General features: G+C 36.7%; 1 protein-coding gene across 18 annotated transcripts in view; it reads right to left on the bottom strand.

Annotated features, from left to right (window-relative positions):
• The window catches only part of nbeaa (neurobeachin a), a 162,560-nt gene extending 138,578 nt beyond the window's left edge, over positions 1-23,982 (bottom strand). For 10 of the 18 annotated variants that reach the window (XM_083569001.1, XM_083568997.1, XM_083568995.1 and 7 more), the window contains exon 1: positions 23,166-23,981. In XM_083569001.1, coding sequence (XP_083425127.1) covers positions 23,166-23,387 — 222 coding nt within the window. In that variant the 5' untranslated portion in view covers positions 23,388-23,981. Of the gene's footprint in view, positions 1-23,165 lie in introns of all 18 variants that reach the window. The other 8 variants (XM_083568985.1, XM_083568998.1, XM_083568986.1 and 5 more) reach the window with 4 other exon arrangements.
• Between the last annotated feature and the right edge of the window lie 454 nt (positions 23,983-24,436).

Below are 24,436 nucleotides of genomic sequence, written 5' to 3'. Positions count from 1 at the left end.
TTATTCTCTGGATAAACGCTCAAAAACAACCAGACACAGAATGCAGCAGCAATCCAAAACATTTCACAATATAGAGAAGTAGTATTTGTTTACATAATAATTAAGTATTCATATAAAAGGCATTATTTTGTTATATGTAAATGGCACCCTATCAGGATTCAATACATAATAAAAAAGTCAAATAAAAAGTATGTCTTTTCAGGCTTCAGTTCAGTAAAAACTTCTTTAGGGTTACCACATTGCAATGATTACTGGTCCAATTAAGGTCAAATGGTGAGCTGACAATAGGACCATGGGTTACCAAGGTTCACGAATGGGGGGGTGTAGAGTGCAGGCTAGCCAGACTGGTTCATTCCAACAGAAACACTACTGTAGCACAAATTGTTGGACAAGCTTAATGCTAGGTTTGATAGAAAGGAGTCACCCAGAGTTCATCAGCCTGTGCGAGCCTGTCCTCCAAAAATCACCTTCCAGAGCTTCCAGAGTGGAGCACCAGAAAAGTATTCTTCCTGTTGTCATGACGATTGCACATGGTTTATAGCTGTGCTCTTTGAGTTGCAGGAAGGTGTTACTCTCGATCTAGCCCCTGACTATTAGAGCGACACTAGCCAATCATGGGTGTCTGTGAGCTTGTATATGTACTGTAATAGTGCTCTACTCAGTGTATGTTGCATTACAATAGCAGTAGCTTTTGAAGCAGCAGTTTCAAAAAAGGTTGCTAGCTTCACATGTTTTGGAAGATGCTAGCTTTCACCCTCCATAGTTCCTAGCTGTTATATGATAGGGGAGTGCTATGGTAATGGAAAAAGAACAAATGACAAACTGAGAAACACTGAAAATAAATGTAAAAAGTTTGTATAAAGTCTACACATCTCTCACCAGATATAAAGCATCTTTTTTCTCTCATCTTCTCTCATCCTCTTGCTTTTTCTCAATAATGATTGCAAATGATTGTCCTCTGCCATGTCCAGCACCCCCCCCCCCCCCCTGCTGTTGCTAAGCAGCCGTGGTGCATTCTGGAGTGGCAGCGCTGCACTGGTTATTAACCTGCATTTCTCTGGTTTTTATCTTGTACTTGACAAGCATGTGGTTTGTTGCACTGATGAAAGGTTACACCAGACAGTAAGCTCAGATCTTCTATAACTATAAACAGGTGACACTTTTCACTTCATAGATGATCTGCTATGGATAAAATACTGTTTCGAGGACGGTAAATGGTGTATTAAACAGCGTTCGTCAGCTTTGGCTGAACTCCCTGGAGCTTCAATGCTTTAGATGTGGGCGGTAAAGAGGATGATAAAGAGGACACTTCTGCATTTGCGTATGTGCACTGAGCAGCAGTCAGTCAATTACCAACACATGAAGAGATTTTTCCTGCAAAAAATAACAGCAAGGGGCAAAAAAAAACCAAAGAAAAAACACAGATTTTAAATAACTTGCCTTGTTGGAGCTCATACCAGGCTGGAGTCAAAGACTAAGACTATAGACTCATCTATAGATATAGAAGGAACAAGTCAGATAGAAGATGAAAGAGCTATGTTACACAATACAATCGATTATAACAAACAGTCAAATAGTTTTTTTCTCTCTGATCAAAAAATGACAAGGAAAAATGTTGTATTCCCACCATATACAGTAATAGTAAAGTCATTTGGATTCCATCCTTAATCAAAGTAAATCTTTGACTCATCAGGACATCTGAAGTTGACTGATGTTTAAAGCACAAAATATTATATTTTGTTTGGGGGCTCGGTTACACACTGTAACCCTGTGGAATTATTACTATTAACCATCACTACAAACTATCAATAATTACTACTATAATTAACCATCACGACAACCATACACACACACACATACATACATATATACACACACATACATACACATATACATATACACACACATATACACATTATATATATATATATATTATATACACACACACACATATATATATATACATACATACATACATACATACATACATACATACATACTACCAAAAATTGTCATATTAAAAGCAAATAGTCCAACAATTGTTTTTTTGCAATAATAATAATTAATAAAATAATACAAAACATGGAATATTGAACATTGCATTATTTTACACAGAAAATATAATTATTTTTGGGTTATATTTTTCACAACTTAATGAATTTCCTTCTTTCTTGTCATGTCTTTTATAGCATGAAAACTCACAGTGACTCAGATGTGAACCAGGGGCATATTTGTAAAATCCAAGTTCCTTTCTTGTTTAAAGAACATACTCCATACGCCAAATGACCATGCAAAATTATAGAATGTGTTGGATCAAGTACTATTTTATTCTGAATCCATATTTATAAACAAAAAGAACTTTGTAGTTATTAATAGGACTGAAACGATCAATGCAATAATACATTGCCAAAGCACAAACATTTGCTATCTTCTAGTCATGATCAGATAGATATACAAATGTCAGATATGGGATAGTAATATATTCAACATTTTGATTCGCATTTCCATAGAACAGTGCTGGTTTTAGGTTCCAAAGCTATTTGCAATGCGACACATCCGCTTTTTCTGTCTCAGTCTAATCATATCCAGACATTTTTGACATTTTCACTTTCAATCTCATTCAGTAGCACTGACATTTGCATTGCATTTTGTGCAGTCAGGGACATTCCAGCAAAAAAAAGCTTGCATAATCTCCCCTTTTGGGAAGAAATGTGAATAGATGAGAGTTCTAAGCAGAAATGCCGGCTGGAAAAACAAACTGGCATTTTATGTTTAGCAAAAAGTGGCATTAGCACCTGACCATGCTACATAAATGTTTTTTTTTTTTTTTCAATAATTTTTGATTTTTTTTTATTGTACGATCATTTTAAAGCGTTACATAATCCTTCCATTTATCTCTGACAAAACCCTATTCAGCTCCTTAGCCTCCAGGTCACTCTTTCTTATTTCTTAATTACAATGTACATTGTGTAGTGCATAACTGAATTTTTACTAGTTGAAAAGTAAATAGAAAAAGCAGTAGAGTAAAAATATTTTCATTATGTAAAGAATACACTTATAAAAGCAATATTGTATTTTATTAGTGCTGCTAAATGCTTAAAAACAGCAACATTTCCTAAGGATACACTGTTAAAGACAAAAAAAAAAAAAAAAAAAAAAAAAAAAACTACAAAAATAAGTGGTGTGACAAACATCCCAATCTTCTCACCCCGTTAAAGGACGTATCAATACTTAAGATGCATTTTTTGTGAAATATGACATACTTAACGTTCTAAAACTTATAGCACAGAAGCTCAGCAGAGCTTTTTTTTAATAGCACAATGACCAGTGTTCTTTGAATAGAGGACGTTGCAGCCTCCTACAGCAGTTTCAGCGATGTGTCTCCAGATTAGTAATGACCTGGGGTGTCAAACCTGATCTCAGGAACATCCAAAAAGGGTCTACATCGCCTCTGTCAATTGCTGAAGGCTAGAAACTAGGTGTCAGTTAAGTTGGGCCGAATAGTCAAATGCAACTTGTGGTACAGTTTTGCACAAAAAACTTCTATCTATTCATAAAACTATTTGGCTTTAAAGTATAGCATATATTACTGTCAACGCAGGTGAGATTGGTTGGAACTCCTTCAGGAGAGAGCGGAAGCAGGATTAAAAAAAAAAAAATTATAAAATATATAAAAATATATAATATATATATATATATATATATATATATATATATATATATATATATATATATATATATATATATATATATATATATATCCCTGCCCACATAACTACCATCCACAAAGTGCCTTGAGCAACTATGTAAACTAAACAAATAAATGAATAATATTTTAAATTCAAAGCTTTGCCCAGCTAGATCTTTCATTTAGCGTAAAACATTTTCACAATTTAGTCTGCTTTCTCTTCGATCCCCGGTCAGGGAACCAACACCAGCCATTAGGGTTGCACAAGCCAGTGCACTCTTAATGCTGGTCCCAAGCCCAGATAAATAGGGAGGGTTGCGTTAGGAAGGGCATCCAGTATAAAAACATGTGCCAAATCAAACATGCGGATCATAAATACGGATGATCCGCTGTGATGACCCCTAATGGGAGAAGCCGAAATAAACTTTTAGTCTGCTTTCTCTTCAATCTGCCTCAACATTACACTGGCCGGAGTCTGTGCAACCCGTATTATCTATTACCAAAGCTAAACATGTACACGCTCCAAATTTCCATTTCCTTCCTATTGCTCGAGACAGGGTCAGCTCAGGGATAAGATGTGAAATCACAGCCTCTAGGAGGCCAGTTTCACAGGAACAATGTGTCAAAGATCAACATTCCAGCTCCCACAAATCCACTTGTTTTCCTGCAGCTTATTGTTCTCCTCCTGGTCTGATTGGAATGTCTGAGCTGATTAAGCCTATTGAGCATTTTGTTCCCCACGTGGCACAAAAAGAAACTTTCTCCCCTTCTGACTATCTTGTTAACTTCGATTTTCATTCCTTTAAATGCAAAGCAGCTTTACTGGCATGACCATAGCAAATAACGGCACCCAACACGTTATCGCAAATACATTTTAACGGCACTAATTTAATGAATGCGTGATTAATGCAGCGTGCATTTCTGTTTTATCGTTTTTATTAAATATATAAATAAATATAAAAATAGGTGAAATTAAAACCTTCAACTCAACAGATATTTATTCTCGACGTCCTTTCTTTACTCAGATGTAAAAAATTATAAACTCCAACAAAAAACTATTTTTAATCACATTTGTTTACTGATGTGCCAAGTCTCGTATCAACCACCAAAATCCAAGGTGATTCCACAGAGACGGTTTAAATTGTGTGCAACAGCAAAAGTTCCGTTAGGCGTTTTAATGTTTCAATTCACGTGATTTGAAACACCATAATTACTTTAAAACATTTACAAGAATATTTTGTCTTCATGCTCTATGTTGAGTTTGGTTTCACTAATAATCAATATACATTTGCAAAAAGCATTCATATTTGTCCATGCCCATGTTGATAATAGTATTAAAAACTTGAAAAGTATTTATTTAATGTACATTTTATAACAGATAAAAATGTGATTAAGTTGCGATTAATCACCAGTTAACTCATGACAAGTGATAACAGCTTAGCAACAAGGCATTCTCTCATCATTTTCACAAGGTCTGTTACATTTCTTTACTTCATAACATTTTATATATTTTATCATAACTTTAGACTACATCTACACTAATCCGAATAAATTCAAAAACAGTGTTTTTATCTGAAAAAAATGCCCCGCATCCATACTTTTGTTCTCAATCGTTTCTCCAAAGATCAAAAGCTCGGCCAAACTGAACTGTGTGAAAATGTTTACGTCCATTGTACTGTGCATGAGCAAGACTGAAGTACTACTACAACTACTCTAAACATCAGAGAAAATACATCATTACTTCATAAATTACTTAATAAATAAAGGTCTGTCAATCCAGAACATCTCGAGAACTTTAAACAGATTCCCACAGTGAGTGCAGTCTCCAAAATCAACCAAGGCATTGATGAAACAGGCTTTCATGAAGCCATCCCAAGAAAAAGAAGACTGAGGGCTACCTCTGCTGCAGAGGATAAGTTTTTTTTTTTGTAATTACCAGCCTCAGAAACTGTCAATTTACATAAATGCTTCTCAGAGGTTGAGTGGAGATTTCAACATTCACTGTTTAGAAGATTGATTGAAGCATTCAGTCATGGACTTGCGGCAAATAAAACATTACCTCGGAAGAACAAAAGGAAGAGAATTGCTTTGGCCAAGAAACACAAGGAATGGACATTCACTCAGTGTCATTAGATCAGCGATTAGATCAGAGAATTGTCATTTGGTCTGTTAAGTTCAAATTTTAAATATTTAGTTTTGACTGCTTTGCTCTTAGTGGGACAAACATTTGTTTTCCAACAGGACAATGACTTGAAGCACACCTCTAGGTTAAGTAAGAGCTATTTGTCCAAGAAGAAGAGTGTTGGAGTGCTCTATTAGTTGATCTGGCCTTCAAAATCCTCAAAGCTAATTTGGGATGAGTTGGACCAGAGAGTGAAGGAAAAGCAGTCAACATGCACTCAACACCTTTGGGAACTCCTCAAGACTGTTAAAAGGTGACTACGTCATGTAAATGTGAAGAATGTTCAAAGCTCTCATAAAAGCAAAATGTGGCTACTTAATAAAAAAATTATAATTAAAAATAAAAAATATTTTATATATATATATATATATATATATATATATATATATATATATATATATATATATATATATATATATAATTTTGCATGTGTGTGTTACTTTACAAAAAAATTGGATTAGAACATAATTAACAAAGATTTTGATTCATTTTATTTGTGGTAAATAAACTTTAGATAATTCCAGATAATGTTGGACATCATTGTCTAGTAATATGTATTTAAACACCTTAATGAGCACAGATTAGTGGACAGAACAACTCATGACTTCAAGCTCATGATCAGGTAAAACAATTCTCTTGGTCATTATTTTCCTACCTCATTACTGCAAAAAAACAAACAAACAAACAAAAAAAAAAAAAACAGCCCAAAAGAAATCTGAGGGGAAATAAAAGTAAATAATTACAGCAATTAACTGAATTATTTATTCAATATTTACAGTTAGAGTACTGACTTTAGCTCATTTCACATTTGCATTAATTTATATATAGTTACTGATCACATCATGATCATAGAAATCACCACAATTAGTAGGTATTCCTACATTTCTTGACTAATCACAGCCCTGTCCTTCATTATTCCCGTTATGAATTTTCTTACTGTGTTATTTTTCATCCTTTTTTTTTAAAGCATGTCGCACACGTGGAACTCAAATGACAGCCGGTGGTTAAAACCAAAACATCGGCACAGAAAGACAGCTTCCAGAGCACAACCAAACATGTGTGTGTGTGTCTCTCTCTCTCTCTCTCTCTCTCTCTCTCTCTCTCTCTCTCTCTCTCTCTCTCTCTCACACACAATCACAGCAATATATGCAAGTTATCAACAATGCCTAGAAAACTGTGTATACATTAATAACATGTCCCTTTTTGTGTGTATATGGCTGTGCAACACTAAATAAACAAAGAGGGAAAAAACTAAAAAAAAAAAAAAAAACAGATCCAGGGGCAACATCACTACAGTAAAATGCAAAGCAGTACTATACATCAACTGCCATATAAATATTCAGAGCAGGGAGCTATATGGTGAACTCGAAATGAACCCACTTTGTCATTTAAAATCAAGAAGCTGCATTTCCACAGATTACTGCATCATTTTTCTACAACTCTCTTTCAACATCTGCCATTAAAAATCTATATGAACGTTTCTGGTGTGTACATTAATGGTTACATCAGCAAAAATACTTAATTGGCATTTTCTAACTCACTCAATGAGCATATGGTCATGTGGAACATGTGTGCTATCCCAAGGCATGGGATTTCAACTGAACATTTAAACTAGCATCTGTGAAGAAGATTCCCTGCCAATTACAATCCAAAACATTTAAATGCAATACAGACTTTAATTTTTAATTGAAGGCTTGAAAATAAAAAGCAAATTTATTACATAGTCATTCTATTCAAATTAGCTTGAAACTGTGCAAAACTATTAAATATTGTAATATAATTGGTATTTGTGTCAGAAATAAAATAAGTCTACCAAGGGATAGAACCTATGTTGCATTTCAGTGATGCTTTCAACATGGCTGCACAAGATCGCCATTTATTTTGTTTTATGGCCGTGCTGGTATAACAGCACATTTCCATCAGGAACCTGTGCAATCACAGTGAAATTTAATCACTGACTAATCACAGCTAATCAGTCTTTGAGGGTCCTAAAGAAATAAATTCTTTGTTATGCCTTTCCACCATCTTGGTTAGTGTTCCTACATCTGATCTTTTAAAGCCCAGCTTTGGAATTTTCCATGATTTACAACATATAATTCATGCTTATTTTACAAAACAAAACAGCTAAAAACACATTTCCAAGCAAGCAATCAGATCTGTTCTCAAAAAGAAGAAATGTTGAAATTAAAGCCTAGAAATTCTAAATATAACATCAATAGGATCAACAGATACTGATCCAAAGGAAATAAAAGTTAAAGTGGTAAATTCATTACCAGATTCCTTTTTAAATGTAACATCTAATTTCTCATAATGTAAATGAGAAATCTCATTTTCATGTTTTTAATTTAATACACTTTTTGTCAGAGAAATTACATTAGTGAAACATGAAAGCAATCACAAAAAAAGGATGTCAAAGAGACACATCACAAAATGCAAACCTTTATTTAGAATTGTGATATTTAAGGTCCAATTGGTGGCCAGATTTGTGGTTGTGCATTACTGCCAAAAGAGACGGCATCGAAGTCACAACAAAAGCATCTACTAATGATTACACTAATGCAAGGCCCCCAACTGGGGGTACTTCAATCTTTCACTAACCTATTTTTGTAGGTTTTGCCAACATAAAAGTTGAACAAACAGGCACAATCTCGAACAAACTGAACTGAATTGTTTTAAAGTTGACCGAGTTGAAAATAAAGAAGCATTTAGCATCAGTTCAGTGAAACTTCATTGCCTTCTAGAGGATTTATTGCATTCTAGGATTAAGGGGATTTTTTTACTCCAGAAAAAGGTAAAAAAAAACACAACTGTTTAACACACAGTAAGAACAAAAGTTTAAAAGTGAGAACAACTGAGAAATCCAATGACCAAATTCATGTGATCTCAAAAACAATGCTGCCCCATTCTGCTTGTAAAAGTTTCCATTTAGCACCTGCTTACTAAAGAAATTTGCTCTTCATATGCCACAAGGAAATATTCTAATAATGCAAGAAAGGCGTGACACAATGGCAAGAATGAGAAATAATTGACAAAAAGCAAGTGCTCAAGGTTAGGCTAATCTCCAACAGAGTACTATGTGTCCTTTAAAACAGCATTGTGTTTCTGTGTGTAAACTCGCTTTAATTTCTTTTGTACCATTATCATATATTCCTGATTCCTCAGGTCTGACCTTGAAGCAATGAGCTTTTATCTGTCCCTGATTATACAGGAGAAGCAATCAGTAGCAGCAAAGCATGAGAAGATAGCTCTGAATTATAGATTATAGCCTAACTGGTTCATACAGAATAGAAATACACCAGCTAAATCAATATCTTCTAAAGGAAATCACATGAGTCACCCAATAATATCAACTGGAAACAAATAGCTCCAGTTAATCCTGGGAAACATGTTTTTACTGAAACAATGAAGACAGTGTTAGTGAAGGTAAATGAAAAAAAAAAAGTTCTTAGATTCCAATTTAATAAGGACACTCATTAAACACGTTGTTGTATCATGCATAAATAATCTACCTTAAGAGTTTCCCAGGTAGAAGAAAGCAAAAATCCAAAGATTTTTAGATTTAACCTTTATAATACACTAACATGCCACTTTAACATAAATAGCTAACCTCGATAATTTGTGCACTTATTCAGTCAACCATTCATTTGACAGCATCCAAATGTATAAAATCATGCAGATACTGTACGGGTCAAGAATTTAATTAAACATTCCCAACAAATATGAAAGTGTAGATAAAAGTGGTCTCAGTGATCTTGACCATGGCATGGATGCTGGTGTCAAACAGTCTGGTTTGAATTGGCTGAAACTGTTTATCTCCCGGTAACTATTCTATAGAGTTTAGACAGAATGGCACAAAGAAAAGTGAATTGTAGTTCTGCAGGTGGAAGCATTTTGTCATTTTGTAGTGAAGACAGGATTTTACGGTGGATTATGGATTTATGATGACTCAAAAAACCTCCCTTTACAAACAGTGAGCAGAAAAGCATCTCAGTACACCTCAATACATGGAATCTTGAGCCAGACTGGCTAGAACACCACAAGACCACATCATGTGTCATTCCTATAAGCCAAAAACCAGAATCCGTGGCTACAGTGGGCGCACACACAATTAAAACCATAAAAATTATTTAGTAGACAAACCACAAATACCTTTACTGTTCTAAATTTTTAACTATATTGGTTTAAAATTATGACAGGAACATTCTAGGATTTTATATATTTATCCAAAGTTCAGTAACTTTTGAATAAAAACACAGTGAGGTAGCAATTTTAGAAAAAGCTAGTAAGTCTATAATTTTAGGGGATATAAAATATAACTCATTTTGGTTCAGTGAGTAGGAAAGTTCGAGAATAAAAACACTTGACAAATATGCTTAATATCTTAATCCATGGACTATATCCATAAAAGACTGCATGGAGTTTTTGTCTGATTCAGAGATAACAGTGTTGCTTTAATTACCCAAATCCTGTCATGAAATGCAGGTGATCGCTAATGATGAAAGCAAAATCTAAAAGCTTCTTCAGTGCCCCTGGGCTCTCATCTAGTGACAGAGGAAAGTATTTTTAGATGAAGATTCTCTGAAGAACATGAAGAGAATCCTGATGCTTGGCCTTACTATTTAACACCTTATCAGGAATGGAGCATGTCTACTTTGGCACAGTGTGATTGCTCTCAGCGATGTCCTTAATAACAAACATGAAGAGTCCCTGATAAAATTCCGCACTATGGCCAATTGTGTCTAGGAGAATAGGAATCACTGTGACTATTGACTGTCCTGAGAAAGCCATGTTTAAAAATAAATCAAAGGGCAAAGACCTCTGACCCACGACCTTCTGCTCATAAATCACAGGTTTCAGAGAAATCCTTCCTTTTGATATTCAGTGAGGCTCTTGGGGATTGTCCTGTGTCCTGAAACTGCAAATGAGCTATGGATTTGGGTCTACACAGACACAACTAAGTGCAATCTAATTTGGGTATAAGCAGTGAGAGCAAACAGTATAAACAATTACAATAAGCTGAAGATCTATTTAAATCTATTGAAATGTGGAAATCTGCCTTATTGTTAAAAGCTTCGGAGAGACCAAATTTAAATTGAATTATTAATTACATCACAAATACTTAGGCTTACTGATTATGCGCATGAATGCTTAACTAAAAGTTATGCTTAGCTGGATCTCAAAGCAGAATGCATCATTATATTAAAATTTCTACTGCTAAGACAAATATGCTATGGTTCTTTCTTTCTAGCAGCTTTCTTTCTTCTAGCTTTTCTGCTCATCACTCATACATGTGAGTGTTTATAAGGCCATTTAATAACTAATGAAAGGAAAATACAAAAGGTATGACTAACAAAAGTGTGAAACAGTAGAAGTTATCTAATCAGCTGTCTTTCTAGCCACTGTCAAGTATCTGTGAGTCATGGATAAAACCTCTCAATATGATCCAATTAATAATTAAAATGTGAATTATGCAATACTTCATTACTGATAAAAAAAAAAAAAATGTTGTGAGCACAATGAAGACTCACAATTTAACTTCTAGTTTTCTATTTAGAGTAAAGCAAAATGAACATTAAATGCATGTGTTCAGTCCTTTATGCTTTGCTGTTTATGTAAACTGTATTTTCAACAGGAATGGAGCATGTCTACTTTGGCACAGTGTGATTGCTCTCAGCGATGTCCTTAATAACAAACATGAAGAGTCCCTGATAAAATTCCGCACTATGGCCAATTGTGTCTAGGAGAATAGGAATCACTGTGACTATTGACTGTCCTGAGAAAGCCATGTTTAAAAATAAATCAAAGGGCAAAGACCTCTGACCCACGACCTTCTGCTCATAAATCACAGGTTTCAGAGAAATCCTTCCTTTTGATATTCAGTGAGGCTCTTGGGGATTGTCCTGTGTCCTGAAACTGCAAATGAGCTATGGATTTGGGTCTACACAGACACAACTAAGTGCAATCTAATTTGGGTATAAGCAGTGAGAGCAAACAGTATAAACAATTACAATAAGCTGAAGATCTATTTAAATCTATTGAAATGTGGAAATCTGCCTTATTGTTAAAAGCTTCGGAGAGACCAAATTTAAATTGAATTATTAATTACATCACAAATACTTAGGCTTACTGATTATGCGCATGAATGCTTAACTAAAAGTTATGCTTAGCTGGATCTCAAAGCAGAATGCATCATTATATTAAAATTTCTACTGCTAAGACAAATATGCTATGGTTCTTTCTTTCTAGCAGCTTTCTTTCTTCTAGCTTTTCTGCTCATCACTCATACATGTGAGTGTTTATAAGGCCATTTAATAACTAATGAAAGGAAAATACAAAAGGTATGACTAACAAAAGTGTGAAACAGTAGAAGTTATCTAATCAGCTGTCTTTCTAGCCACTGTCAAGTATCTGTGAGTCATGGATAAAACCTCTCAATATGATCCAATTAATAATTAAAATGTGAATTATGCAATACTTCATTACTGATAAAAAAAAAAAAAAATGTTGTGAGCACAATGAAGACTCACAATTTAACTTCTAGTTTTCTATTTAGAGTAAAGCAAAATGAACATTAAATGCATGTGTTCAGTCCTTTATGCTTTGCTGTTTATGTAAACTGTATTTTCAACAGGTTAATCTTTATTCATGTTATACATGACCACTCCTCTTCCCCTTCACCTGGAAGATAAGCAGAATCTAAATTATTTGTACACAGTTTACATAATCTTAAGAACCAGTGTTAGCGCCTTACATGGAAAACCAACATCCCTCATACAGATTCTTAGCCATTCACCTGATTATACTTATGCAGCTTAAGGGCAGTGACCATGCAAAGCTGTATTTACCTTCTAAACTAAATAAAAAGACTAATATTTACTTCTGGCAAAACCGCTCTGAGATCAACACTTGTATTAAGCTGCCCTGAGGCAAATGCTATGAATGCTGCAAGAGCGATCTTTACTGAAGAGGTTTTAACTGCTGACCTTACTCCATTGATCATGCTGGCATTCATGTTTCATCTTCCTTCCTTAATCAAGGGAAATATGTGGCTGTGCTAAATAAGGCAAGTAATAGAACTGTGCTTAATATTGACACCACTTATTAAATTCTAAACTACTTAAAAAGAACCAACTCAAACCGAGACATAGTGCAGGATTAAGTGCTAATAAGAAAGGTTAATATGTAAATCATCAGACTGAGCCTGGGCATGTGATACTGCCTGGACAAGCACATTCTCCTTGGATGCACAGGCATCTCAACCATGATGTCTATATCTAGCACCAAAATGAAGTCATTCCAACAAAAAGACAGAGATGCAATAAGCCCATATCTTCAGCCACAACTACTTATGTTCAAACATGTCCTTGAATAAATCTGTCAATAAAATCAACAGTGAGCTGTACTGCTCCAGCCCACACACACACAGCCGAGGTGTTTAACATAACGGATGTGTGGAGCGTGGGTCTGCATCGCCGATGTGCGAAAAGCTCTGGTTCTGTGGCAATCGTGGATTTACAGTGAAAATAAAAATGAGGCTCTGTGACGATCACAGGGAAAGAAGAAGATGCTGAGGCCGTAAATGCGGCAAATATGCTGGCATAAAAGGTCAACTGGATCATTAGTTGCATGAGGCATAACAGGACAATATTCTCAAATTCTACTGTATTTTGCAGTCTATGTATCATAGCATTTTTTTTTTTTAATGAAATTTTTAATCTATCCTGTTTTCCCCACTTGTTTTTTCACATCGAATCTGTAGTCCCATCACAACATGTTAGATCAGCACAGATATTTACTCTCATCCACAAGCGCGAGGTTAGCTGCAGGGTTTAATTCCAGCCTGGTATGACTCTCAAGGGTTTAAATGTTGAAAAGGCAATACAATAAATCTAAAAAGTTTCAGTATATGTGGCTAAACATAAACATGTGAAACTGTATGAACACAATTATGTAGTGGTACAGAAGAGCCAGCACTTACTGTTACTCTGCTGTCATTAATAAAACAGCCCACTTTTGTTTTATAATAAAAGGAGCATGTAGCGCGTGTGGGCTCGTTTCTCACATTTCCCACAACGTTCTCACTGATGCTTGACGCAAGTCAGACCAGCAGCTAAAAACAGTTCCGAGACACATCAGGCATTGGCCTGTCAAATCACAAAATGCACCATCCTGTAAAAAGACAAATATGTTAAAAAAAGAAACAGTAACGATTGTCCACTTAAAATTAGGGGTTGCCAACTGTGTATTTTTCCCTCATCAAAAAGCAGGTCTAATTTGAAAAGTATTAGTTGTAGCTATTTGTCTTTATTCATCTAGTGTGCCGAAAAACATATCTAGATAGTTTTTTTTTTTACCTTCACCATCTGCTTTTACAATACATCAACTAGATAAAATCCCAATGTATAGCAATGTATTCATCTAATCGGCTATTTATTTTTTAAATGTTAATTTTTGCATAATAAATAAATAAAATAGATTTTTTTTTTTTTAAACTTCCATTGATAAATTCCAACCACCAGCTCTAAAGGTAAATTATTTACATTCAATGACTGATACGGTTCACACAGTGTTGAAGTATGACAGCCATGCGACAGCCCTGGAATATGATGGGCAAATGAACAATCTATAGTTCAGTCTGTAATCACATATTTCTATGCAATGCTGAATAGAGTCTTATACTGTGTTTGAATTGAGAGAAAAAAATTTTTTATGCAATGTATCAAATGATTAGAAAGTCTGTTTTGTGCATGAATAATGCCACAGAATAACTGTACAGAATGACAACCTGCTCGGGCCTATGTTTCCTAACATCGCAATGCTGCAGATATACACTCTATGTCCCAAAATAGTTGTAATATAATCTCTAAACTATTTACAGCTAGGCATGGAAACCTGACAATAAGAGATGTTTTGGTATGACATCATCTAGTAGTTCTCACTTTTCCACCTCCAGATATATAAGATGTATGCAAGTAAGTAGGATGCACATATCCCCATACTAAAAAACTACATCTAGCAACTGTTACACCATTTCAAGAGCAAAGAAAATAAAACAGCTAAGTTTCTCAGTAGTATCATCAATCATTTAAACTGCAAGAATTATGATGTCTGGTCGGCTTTGATATTTCAAAACTCTGCTAAACAACATTGATACGTACTGTATGTGGCAAAAAAAAAATTACAGTTGCCACTGCCTTATAAATGATTTAAAGCACAATACATTTCATTTGCTCAAAGCATTTCCTCCTGATCATCCACCTGTCACTAGCTAATGAAGGAAGGTGTCTGGTCAATAATGAATGAAAACAACAATAGTCTCTAGATGGTTCATCTTTAATGTAATGTCTCAGCTTATTGAAATCAATCTGAGCCGCTGCTTTAAAAGGAAACATTGTGATCACATACTCAGATAATGAATATTTCTAAAATTTGAAATCAATACAGATTATTGCATGTTTGTATTGCACCTCGTGAAAAGCACACAAAGTGGTTGGGGAATGCCGAGTTATTTCAGGTATAAAGTGGTCACAATTACAATTACAGTGTTTTCCCTGTAAGAAAAATTATTATCTCGATTACATTAGCCATTCACATATCTAGCTACATGGTGATGAATTGATGTCATCTTATCTGTTTGTTTAAGGCTTTACTGAATAGATTATATTGTTTATCTCAACTAGACAAGATTAAAAAACCTAAAAAGAATGTATTTATTACAAAGCAATGTGAAGTGTAGTATATATATATACACAGTGGTGTGAAAAAGTGTTTGCCCCCTTCCTGATTTCTAATTTATTTATTAATTTATTTATTAAACTTATTTATTAAGTTTCATATAATCAAACTAATTTAAATATTAGTTTACAAGATAACACAAGTAAAGACAACATGCAGTTTTTAAATTAAGGTTTTTATTTTTGTGGGAAAACAAAATCCAAAATGACATGGCCCTGTGTGAAAAAGTGTTTGCCCCCTAAACCTAATAACTAGTTGGGCCACCCTTAGCAGCACAACTGCAATCAAGTGGTTACTTGCAAGGAGTCTGTTACAACACTGTGGAGGAATTTTGGTCCACTAATCTATGCAGAATTGTTGTAATTCAGTCACATTGGAGGGTTTTTGAGCATGAACCACCTTTTTAAGGTCATGCTGCAGCATCTTAATAGGATTCAGGTCAGGACTTAGACTAGGCCACTCCAAAGTCTTCATTTTGTTTTGTTTTTTTGAGGTGGACTTGCTGGTGTGTTTTGGATTATTGTACCGCTGCAGAACCCGAGTTCGCTTCATCTTCAAGTCACGGACAGATGGCCGGACATTCTCCTTCAGGATTTTTTTGGTAAACTGCAGAATTCATGGTTTTTCGTGCATTATCACAGCAACAATTCATGCATTATCACAGCCAATCTTCCAGGTCCTGAAGCAGCAAAACAGCCCCAGACCATCACATCATATTTTATTGTTGGTATGATGTTCTTTTTCTGAAATGCGGTGTTACTTTTACGCCAGACATAATGGGACACACACCTTCCTATAAGTGTTGGGGATGTTCAAGATGTTTTCTGGCAAAACTGAGACGAGCCCTTATGTTCTTTATGCTCAGAATCGGTTTTCGTCTTGGACGATTTTTGCCAGGTCTCTTTCTTATGGTGGACTCATGAACACTGACCTTAACTGAGGCAAGTGAGGCCTGCAGTTCTTTAGATGTTGTTGTGGGGTCATTTGTGACCTCTTGGATGAGGCTTCGCTGTGCTCTTGGTCTTGGTTTACTCTGCTTTTGGTCTATTTCACTTTGTCAGGCAGGTCCTATTTAAGAGAATTCTTGATTGCGAACAGGTGTGGCAGTAATCACGCCTAGGTGTGGCGAGAGAAATTGAACTCGGGTGTGATTAATCACAGTTTTAACAGGGGGGCAAACACTTTCACACGGGGCCATTTCATTTTGGATTTTGTTTTCCCTCAATAATAAAAATTTTCATTTAAAAACGGCATGTGTTCACTTGTGTTAACTTTTACTAATATTTAAATTAGTTTGATGATCTGAAACATTGAAGTGTGACAACCATGCAAAAAAATAAGAAATCAGGAAGTGGGGGCCAACACTTTTTTCACATTTAAATAAATAACAAGAAAGCAAAAACAAAAAACTACACCCATTAAACACATGATCTAACGTGATGATATAACACACATCTATCAAGTAGCAGTTTCATTCAAGGCAGGTGTGTGTGTGTGTGTGTGTGTGTGTGTGTGTGTGTGTGTGTGGGTGGGTAGACAGACAGACAGACATTATGACCATTAAGTGAATTACACTGATTACTTTAATATAGCCCCTGTTATTGGGTGGAACATATTGGGAAGAAAGTGAACAGTTTGTCGCTTAAAGTCAATGTGTTAGAAACAGGAAAAATGGGCGAGCGTAAGGATTTTAGTCTGACAAAAGGGCTTAAATTGTGATGTCTAGACGACTGGGTCAGAGCATTCCCAAAACTGCAGCTCTTGTGGGATGTTCCCGGTCTGCAGTGGTCAGTATCTATCAAAAGTGGTCCAAGGAAGGAACAGTGGTGAACCGGTGACAGGGTCATGGGCAGCCAAGGCTCACAGATGCATGTGGAGAGAGAAGGCTGACCCCTGTGGTCCAATACAACAGATAAGCTACTGTAGCTCAAATTGCGGAAGAAGTTAATGCTGGTAATGCTCTATGGGACAGAACCGGTTTGGCGTTCTATTGCATTCTAATGCCTTTTGCTTGCTTGCGTTTGGATGCACCTTCTTTCTGTATGGCGCTTTTATAGCCACTGTACAATATGTACCGTATGTCACTATAGATCCAAGAGGCAGATATTTTCGAATATGAGCTGTAATCATTCAAATGTCAAACCCAACAAACTGTTGACCTGTTCCGTGTTCGCCTACTTGTAGAATGTACTTAAAGGATGTACATGTTTTTTTGAAGACAAAGCACACATTTTTTTAGTGTGTAAAAAGAGTAAACAAATACTGGAGCATACAAACATGCCATATAACGGTAGAGAATGTTGTTGCCTAGTTACGGACTCGGTCACCATCAACAAGCTTTTTTTTTCCATTTATTGTTCCTTACATAATAATCCATTTAATATTTATTAGATTTTTCTTTTGCCATATTTCATGTCTAAAATGCATCCCATCAGAAAACCTCTCCTCCCTTGCAAAACTGGTTTTGTGACACACTAAATCTAATCTTGGATACTATATAGGATGGATGATACATGAATTGGAACTTATAACTACTCTTTAAAAAGGCTAAACAGATAAAAGAATGTTTGTCATTATCATTTTTAAAAGAGGTCTTCATTATTAGCTCTTTGTAACATTCAGAGGTACATTTGCAAATTCTATTAACTTCAGAAAGGAAGTAAATGAGACTAAATGTCAGAAACTGACTTTTGCAAACAAATCAAATTTATGCTGTGTAGCTATTGGCATATCGTTGTGGTTTAGAAAGCATAAAACATTTCAAGGCGTGCTGTAAAAGGACAATAAGAAGTGCAGTGTTCATGTTGGGTTTGTATCAGGTTGCACTGCATCACACAGCCTTTTCCTATAACAGCAAAGTCACAAAAAAAAAAATAAAATTTCCTCAGAAATTCCTCAGATATTATGAATATGCTCACATTCGCTCAGTTTAATTTAATTTTTTTTATTAAATGACTGACAATTATATTTGTTTTACATTCATTAAAAAAAAAAAAAAAAAAAAAAAAAAAAAGAATTTTCTTCACTGGTCAAATTAAGAAGCTGTTTCAATTAATAAAAAATTCTAATTTGTACATTCTTAACCCAGAAGAAATAAATATGCAGAAAAAAAGTAAAGATTAAACAGTCTCAGTTACATGCACTATTGACTGCTGCTGCTTAATAAACCTTGTTTGTGTTTTTAATTTATTTATTTCTGTTTTTAATTGATTTGTGTGACCCTTAAAATACTGTTAAACAAATCTTTTTAAATAAGTTTGATCTTCAAACCAAATAAATATTGAGAGAAAAAAATGGTTAACTAAACTATCAAGTAATTACTCAACACAAAGTCACACAACACATGCACAGGGTATAACATGTATGACACCTGGCAATAATCCAATTTAATAAAGCCATAGGCCAGTAAGAATCGTCTGACACTAGTAAAACTACTGCATTATTTTATAGTAAAGATGTGCTGTTGATTTTTTTAAGATGAAGGCTGAGTGAAACCCTGTTCATTGGCAGAAAAAATGCTTCTGATTAGCAGTTCCAGGCCGTGTTGGATTGCTCTGTGATGTTCTACATGGTGTAGTACTGTCTTGGTGCTGTGCTTGTCTGCTGCCTCAGGCTGCATTGTGCTGACTGTGTGATCTCGAGCCTTAACTCCTGACCTTGGTGATTCTGCAAGCAGGAATGGAACTAATGAGGCGTTGTCGTGGAGAGACCATCATAGCAGCTAACAGCCAGAGAGGGGGTGGGGGGGTAAGCAAAGATGGACATGAGGTGTCTCTGGAGTACTAGCGAACCATTCAGCCGTAGATTATAAAGCACAATTCAAGCATCATTTAACTAAAAAAAAGTATTTCATTTGTTTCCTACTTTGTTTTATGCATTATTAAAACTATGATAAGGAATGGAAAAAATAATTTTAAGGGTTAAGTTACAGTTGACTGTGCTGATGCAGCTGGAAAAAAAAAAAACAGTTGGTAAGGTGGGATATGAGTGCCGAGGTCCCATAGCTCCATTTCCACAGCAACAATGATGCACTGGTAATGGCAAGAGAGTTCTAAACATCAAGCCCAGTAGCTGTGTGTGTGTGTGTGTGTGTGTGTGTGTGTGTGTGTGTGTGTAAGAAAAACTACGTTTTGAAAATAAATGGCTGGAAAATAAACTACAATTTTTTAACCCTTTTTAAAACATATGCTAAGTGTTCTTTATACTGTTAGACAGGTTTAATTTATCTTGGGCACATGACTAATAGGAGATTTGGAGAGGAAACAAAACGAATGCTACAATTAAAAAAAAAAAAAAAATATATATATATATATATATATATATATATATATATATATATATATATATATATATATATATATATATATATACACACACTTTTTTTGACTAAAGAAATAGATTTCTGTGAGTAACACATTTTGTGTGCTACATGGCAACAAAAAAGGTTCCTAACCACGTTTGGATGCATGTAGCCCATGAGACATATGTAGGCAAATTCGATTCATAGGGAGCAAGAAATACAGGTTTCAAAAGATGAGTTTGATACAATTCACGGCTATCCAGCTGCTTTGCTTGCAGTGAAACTGAACTTAGCGACTTGTCAATTTCTATATACAATACACATCTTTAACACTCTCCTTATGGTGTAAATGCAGACGATACGCTCCCCTTTGGGAAAATTACTATTTAGTACAACCATAAATACACACAGTACATATGTCATCTTTTATATAGCAAACGGACATAAATGCAAAATGTCCTTTTAACTACTACATTCATTTGTGTGTACAAATACTAAATTGATCTTCACCTAGTGAATAGTGTTTCAGGCACAATGTGCAACACATTTGAGAATAAAAATGAAAGTTTCGAGTCTAGCGCTTCAGGCTGAGTTCGTCTGAGTGTGAACAGCAGGATGCTGTTGAGGCTGATGCTGCTGCCAAGACTACAATAGCAACTATGTCAGCTCCACTGGGGGTTACCCGAACAGCACTAGGCCAGGGCTCACATGACCTACTCGACTACACGGAAATCCAGAAATGAGAATATCGTCCTATTCAGATTAGTTTGGTTTTACTTGGGGTAATTATTTCCAGAGCATCTCTATAGGACTTGAGTCATGTGCAAATCTGTCCTCTCAGTCAAATTTATAATATTAAAATATGGCTTGGGAAAGACTTATTGTACCTGCTAAGCTTTATACCCAGGTAATAGAGATACTGTACTTCGAGCGAACTGACTACTTGTTGGAGGTACTGCCTTGAAGGGATAAAATATATACGTTTTCACAAGTCAGGGAAGTTTATGGATGCTACACTCATGTGACCTACTAATGATCAGAAGCAACTTGTGCAGCCTTGCACAAGAATAATCTATGTCAAAACAATCATTTGTATTCAAATAAGCTGTATGAAAACTGCATGGAATTTATACAAATTGTGAATAAATCGGTGATTTATACAAAGATTGCTCATCTTCTATCAACATTTACTTTATTCATCATACATCCTGAAAATTAATCCTGTCTAAGCAGTACATATGACCAAAATCAGATTCCAGGAAAATACATCTCCATAAAGTAATGTGAAGCATTAGAAAATTAAGTCAAACTTATATAGAAAACATTGTTCCTGACACAACCAGCAAAATCTCTCAAAATACTCAAAAGTTCTGGATTGTAAATTGGCTCACACTGACTCACAAGTTATACCTTCCACTTAATAAGATCATCCGTCACCTCAAGGTGAATCAGCTGTCCATGAGCTGAGGAAGGATTAACACTCCCATGCTATGCTTGAGGACATAATGTGGGTTCAGAGTTCACAGCAAGACATGCGTCCTAAAACTTTTAGCATTCAGCCTCCCATGGGCCTGAAAAACATAAATGGAACACAATGTGGCACACAAAGTAGGCCTTACTCTCAGAAAAGTCTAAAACTGGCTGAAGCTGCTGCATGTTGACCCACAGTGCTGCGTGAATTTAAACTTAAATGAAAGCTTAAATGAACGAAATGTATATTGCTACATATTTGTTGTGTTTGATTACTTCCGCTGAATGGTACGAGCTCCAGTAGTTAAGCCTCTGTGGAGAAGCCTATTAATTAACCGATCGCCACATCTGCTCCTCGAACTGGCAGTAAGGATCAATCGATGGACTACAAGCTGCGGTTTCAGCCGAGGCTGCATAATGCATGCGGTCTAGCCCACCTTCAAGCACTCAGTCCTGCCTCCCTGACGTTTCTCCACCTCTTTTTTTAAACCCCTGCGATACGCAATGGTACTCCCAATCATCCTCATCCTTTTCTTCCTTCTCCCCTGCTCTGTCCTCCACAGCCCCATCCGTTCAGTCCAGGTTTCCGAGCGCGACGCCACTGCAGCAGCCCCCTCCTTCTTCCTCCGCCTCCTTCTCCTGCTTCCACATGCTGCCCTGGCAGATTCATGCGCACTGAGACTGCTGCAGCATCTACAACAGAGAATTACTCAGGCCACATCTATGAGATCTGCCCAATCTGAACAGGTCCATTAAAGGCCATCATCAATTAAAGCCCGACTTGCTCTGATTTCTGCACATGGCTGTGTTGCTTCACAGACATTTTTACATAAAACACTTCCCTCTGACAGAACAGGCTTGCTTCAGGCCTCTTTGTGCAGTTAAACTGATGCAGCTGAAACAACACGAAGGATCCGATCAGCTAAGCAGAGTTCACATGATTACACATTCATCAAACCGGTGTTAATGCGCCTTATGGCCTGTTTCATAACAAGTGCTCATACGAGCCCGGCTTTAATCCCTGCTGTGTGGCCGGGTCCTGATATCCAGTGTGATCAGCTCCGATTGCTTTCTCGAAGCAGCAGTTTTAAAAGATCAGGTTGGAGTATATCCCTGTGTAAAAATAAAGCTGCACCACAGCAGCCGCTTTCAGGCCTCGTGAATAGTAATGAATTCATCCCTTACTGCACTGATAATATTAAACCAGCCCATCAAGTACATCTTCCATCCATATACACCAAGCAGCTCGGAAGCATCGGGAGAGGGGGGTGCTGTGGGCCTGTTTACTGTTTTACTGCTTCAGCACTGAGAGGAGAAACAAAAGCACGCACAGACAGGAGATATTTGGCAAGTCATTGTTACCAGCCAGAGCATCACGCTACCCGATCTGTGTCTGAATAACAATGTCTAAGCGCGCACACGCACGGACACACACACACACACACACACACACACACACAATCTGGAAATTATATGATCCAAGTACAATTCGTCTGCTCTTCCCTTTCCTAATAATAATGATGATGACGATGATGGCTGCAATCTAGATGCGATCGCACCATCTACATAAAGCAGCAAGGCCCTGAGCTCTCGCTCTAGGAAATACATTTTTACAATTCTGAAGATCTAGGCAGGGGTTTGAGTTTAGATCTTCGCTACACCTGGTTTCGATGCTCCAAATGACATCATCTCTGCGAGGCTAGCGCGGGCGCACGGAATAACACAGATGGGGATGGGAGGCTGCGAGCGAGCCATTGTGGCCAGATGATGAAGCGTTCTCCTCCACTCACCAGATTCAGCACGGTCTCGACGATGTCCCGGTTGCTGACCTCGCCGACCTGGATGAGGCCAATCAGCACGGCGAACTTCATGCGGATGTTGCGGATCGGTACCGCGGGGTTGATGACGCCAGCCGGCAGAACCACGGAGCCCGAGCCGGACACCATCGCGTCCGCGGCGCCCGTGGCTTCTCTCTCCGCCAGCGGCGCCGTGAGCGGCTTCTCGCTCGCCATTTCCAGCCCAAATCCCGAAAATAAGGCCGGCTTGATCGGCTCTCACCTGTTTCGCGTCACCGACGGTCTTTGCAGCCGCATGAAAATTGAATTAGCGAGAGGAAAGAAAGAACAGAAACCGCTGAGCAAATTACACCGATGTGGACCTTTGCTGTTTAATCCCGTCTATCCTTTACTGGTACGCATACATGCACGAAAAAGCCTACTTTCTCTGCTCTGTTTGCCGACCCGGTTCTCTCACGCCGCTTCTCTCCGTCCTTGTTGATGTGAAAGCCCAGTGAAACGGTGCAGTCTCTGGCTCTGTGGTCCTGCTCAGGACGCCATGTTCACGCCCCCTGGCTGCGGTAGCGAGCACTGCGCCTGCGCTGTAGCGGTCTGCTCAGCGGGCCGTGGATCAATCCCAAACACATCACTCCCTACATGAAGCGCTCTATATAAGACACGGAATAATTGGTTTTGCGCACTACGCCGTGCACTATGTGACACACGAAGTAGCGATTTGAAATAAAGCCCATAAAGGTGGGGACCATTCAGGGAGCACGTGCGATATCTGATATTAATAGTAGCCTAAGAATAGACAAATAATAACAGTCTACCTGTGACGGATGTAATGAAATATTTTATAATTAAACTGAAATATGTAAATAGTTACATAAAAGCTAAGTTAACATTCTCTTCTTCTCTAACACTGATCCTAATATGTCTGGAAGACGTTCAGAGCAATCAAGTCTATCAGCAACTCACGTATCACGTTGGCTTATTCCAGATAACCATGATGTTTGAGATGTTCAGTGTCTGATTCAGATTTTCACAAGTGATCTTTTCTGACTTTCGGGATCTGAACATTTTTAAACATTTTTCTCACAGGAGATCAGAATAGGTTCCTGTTATTGATCCAGGTACTGAACATTTCAAACATCTTTGTTAAGTGAGAAAAGATCACTTGTGAAAATCTGAATCAGGACACTTTCGAAACCTTGTCCTCTGACTGGACCACTGACATTATTATTTTCTTGTAAATGAACCTAAAGAAGCTGACTAGCATTTAT

Source organism: Silurus aristotelis (genome assembly GCF_946808225.1).
Source record: "Silurus aristotelis genome assembly, chromosome: 18".
Taxonomy (NCBI): domain Eukaryota; kingdom Metazoa; phylum Chordata; class Actinopteri; order Siluriformes; family Siluridae; genus Silurus; species Silurus aristotelis.
This window is presented reverse-complemented; position numbering and strand designations above follow the sequence as displayed.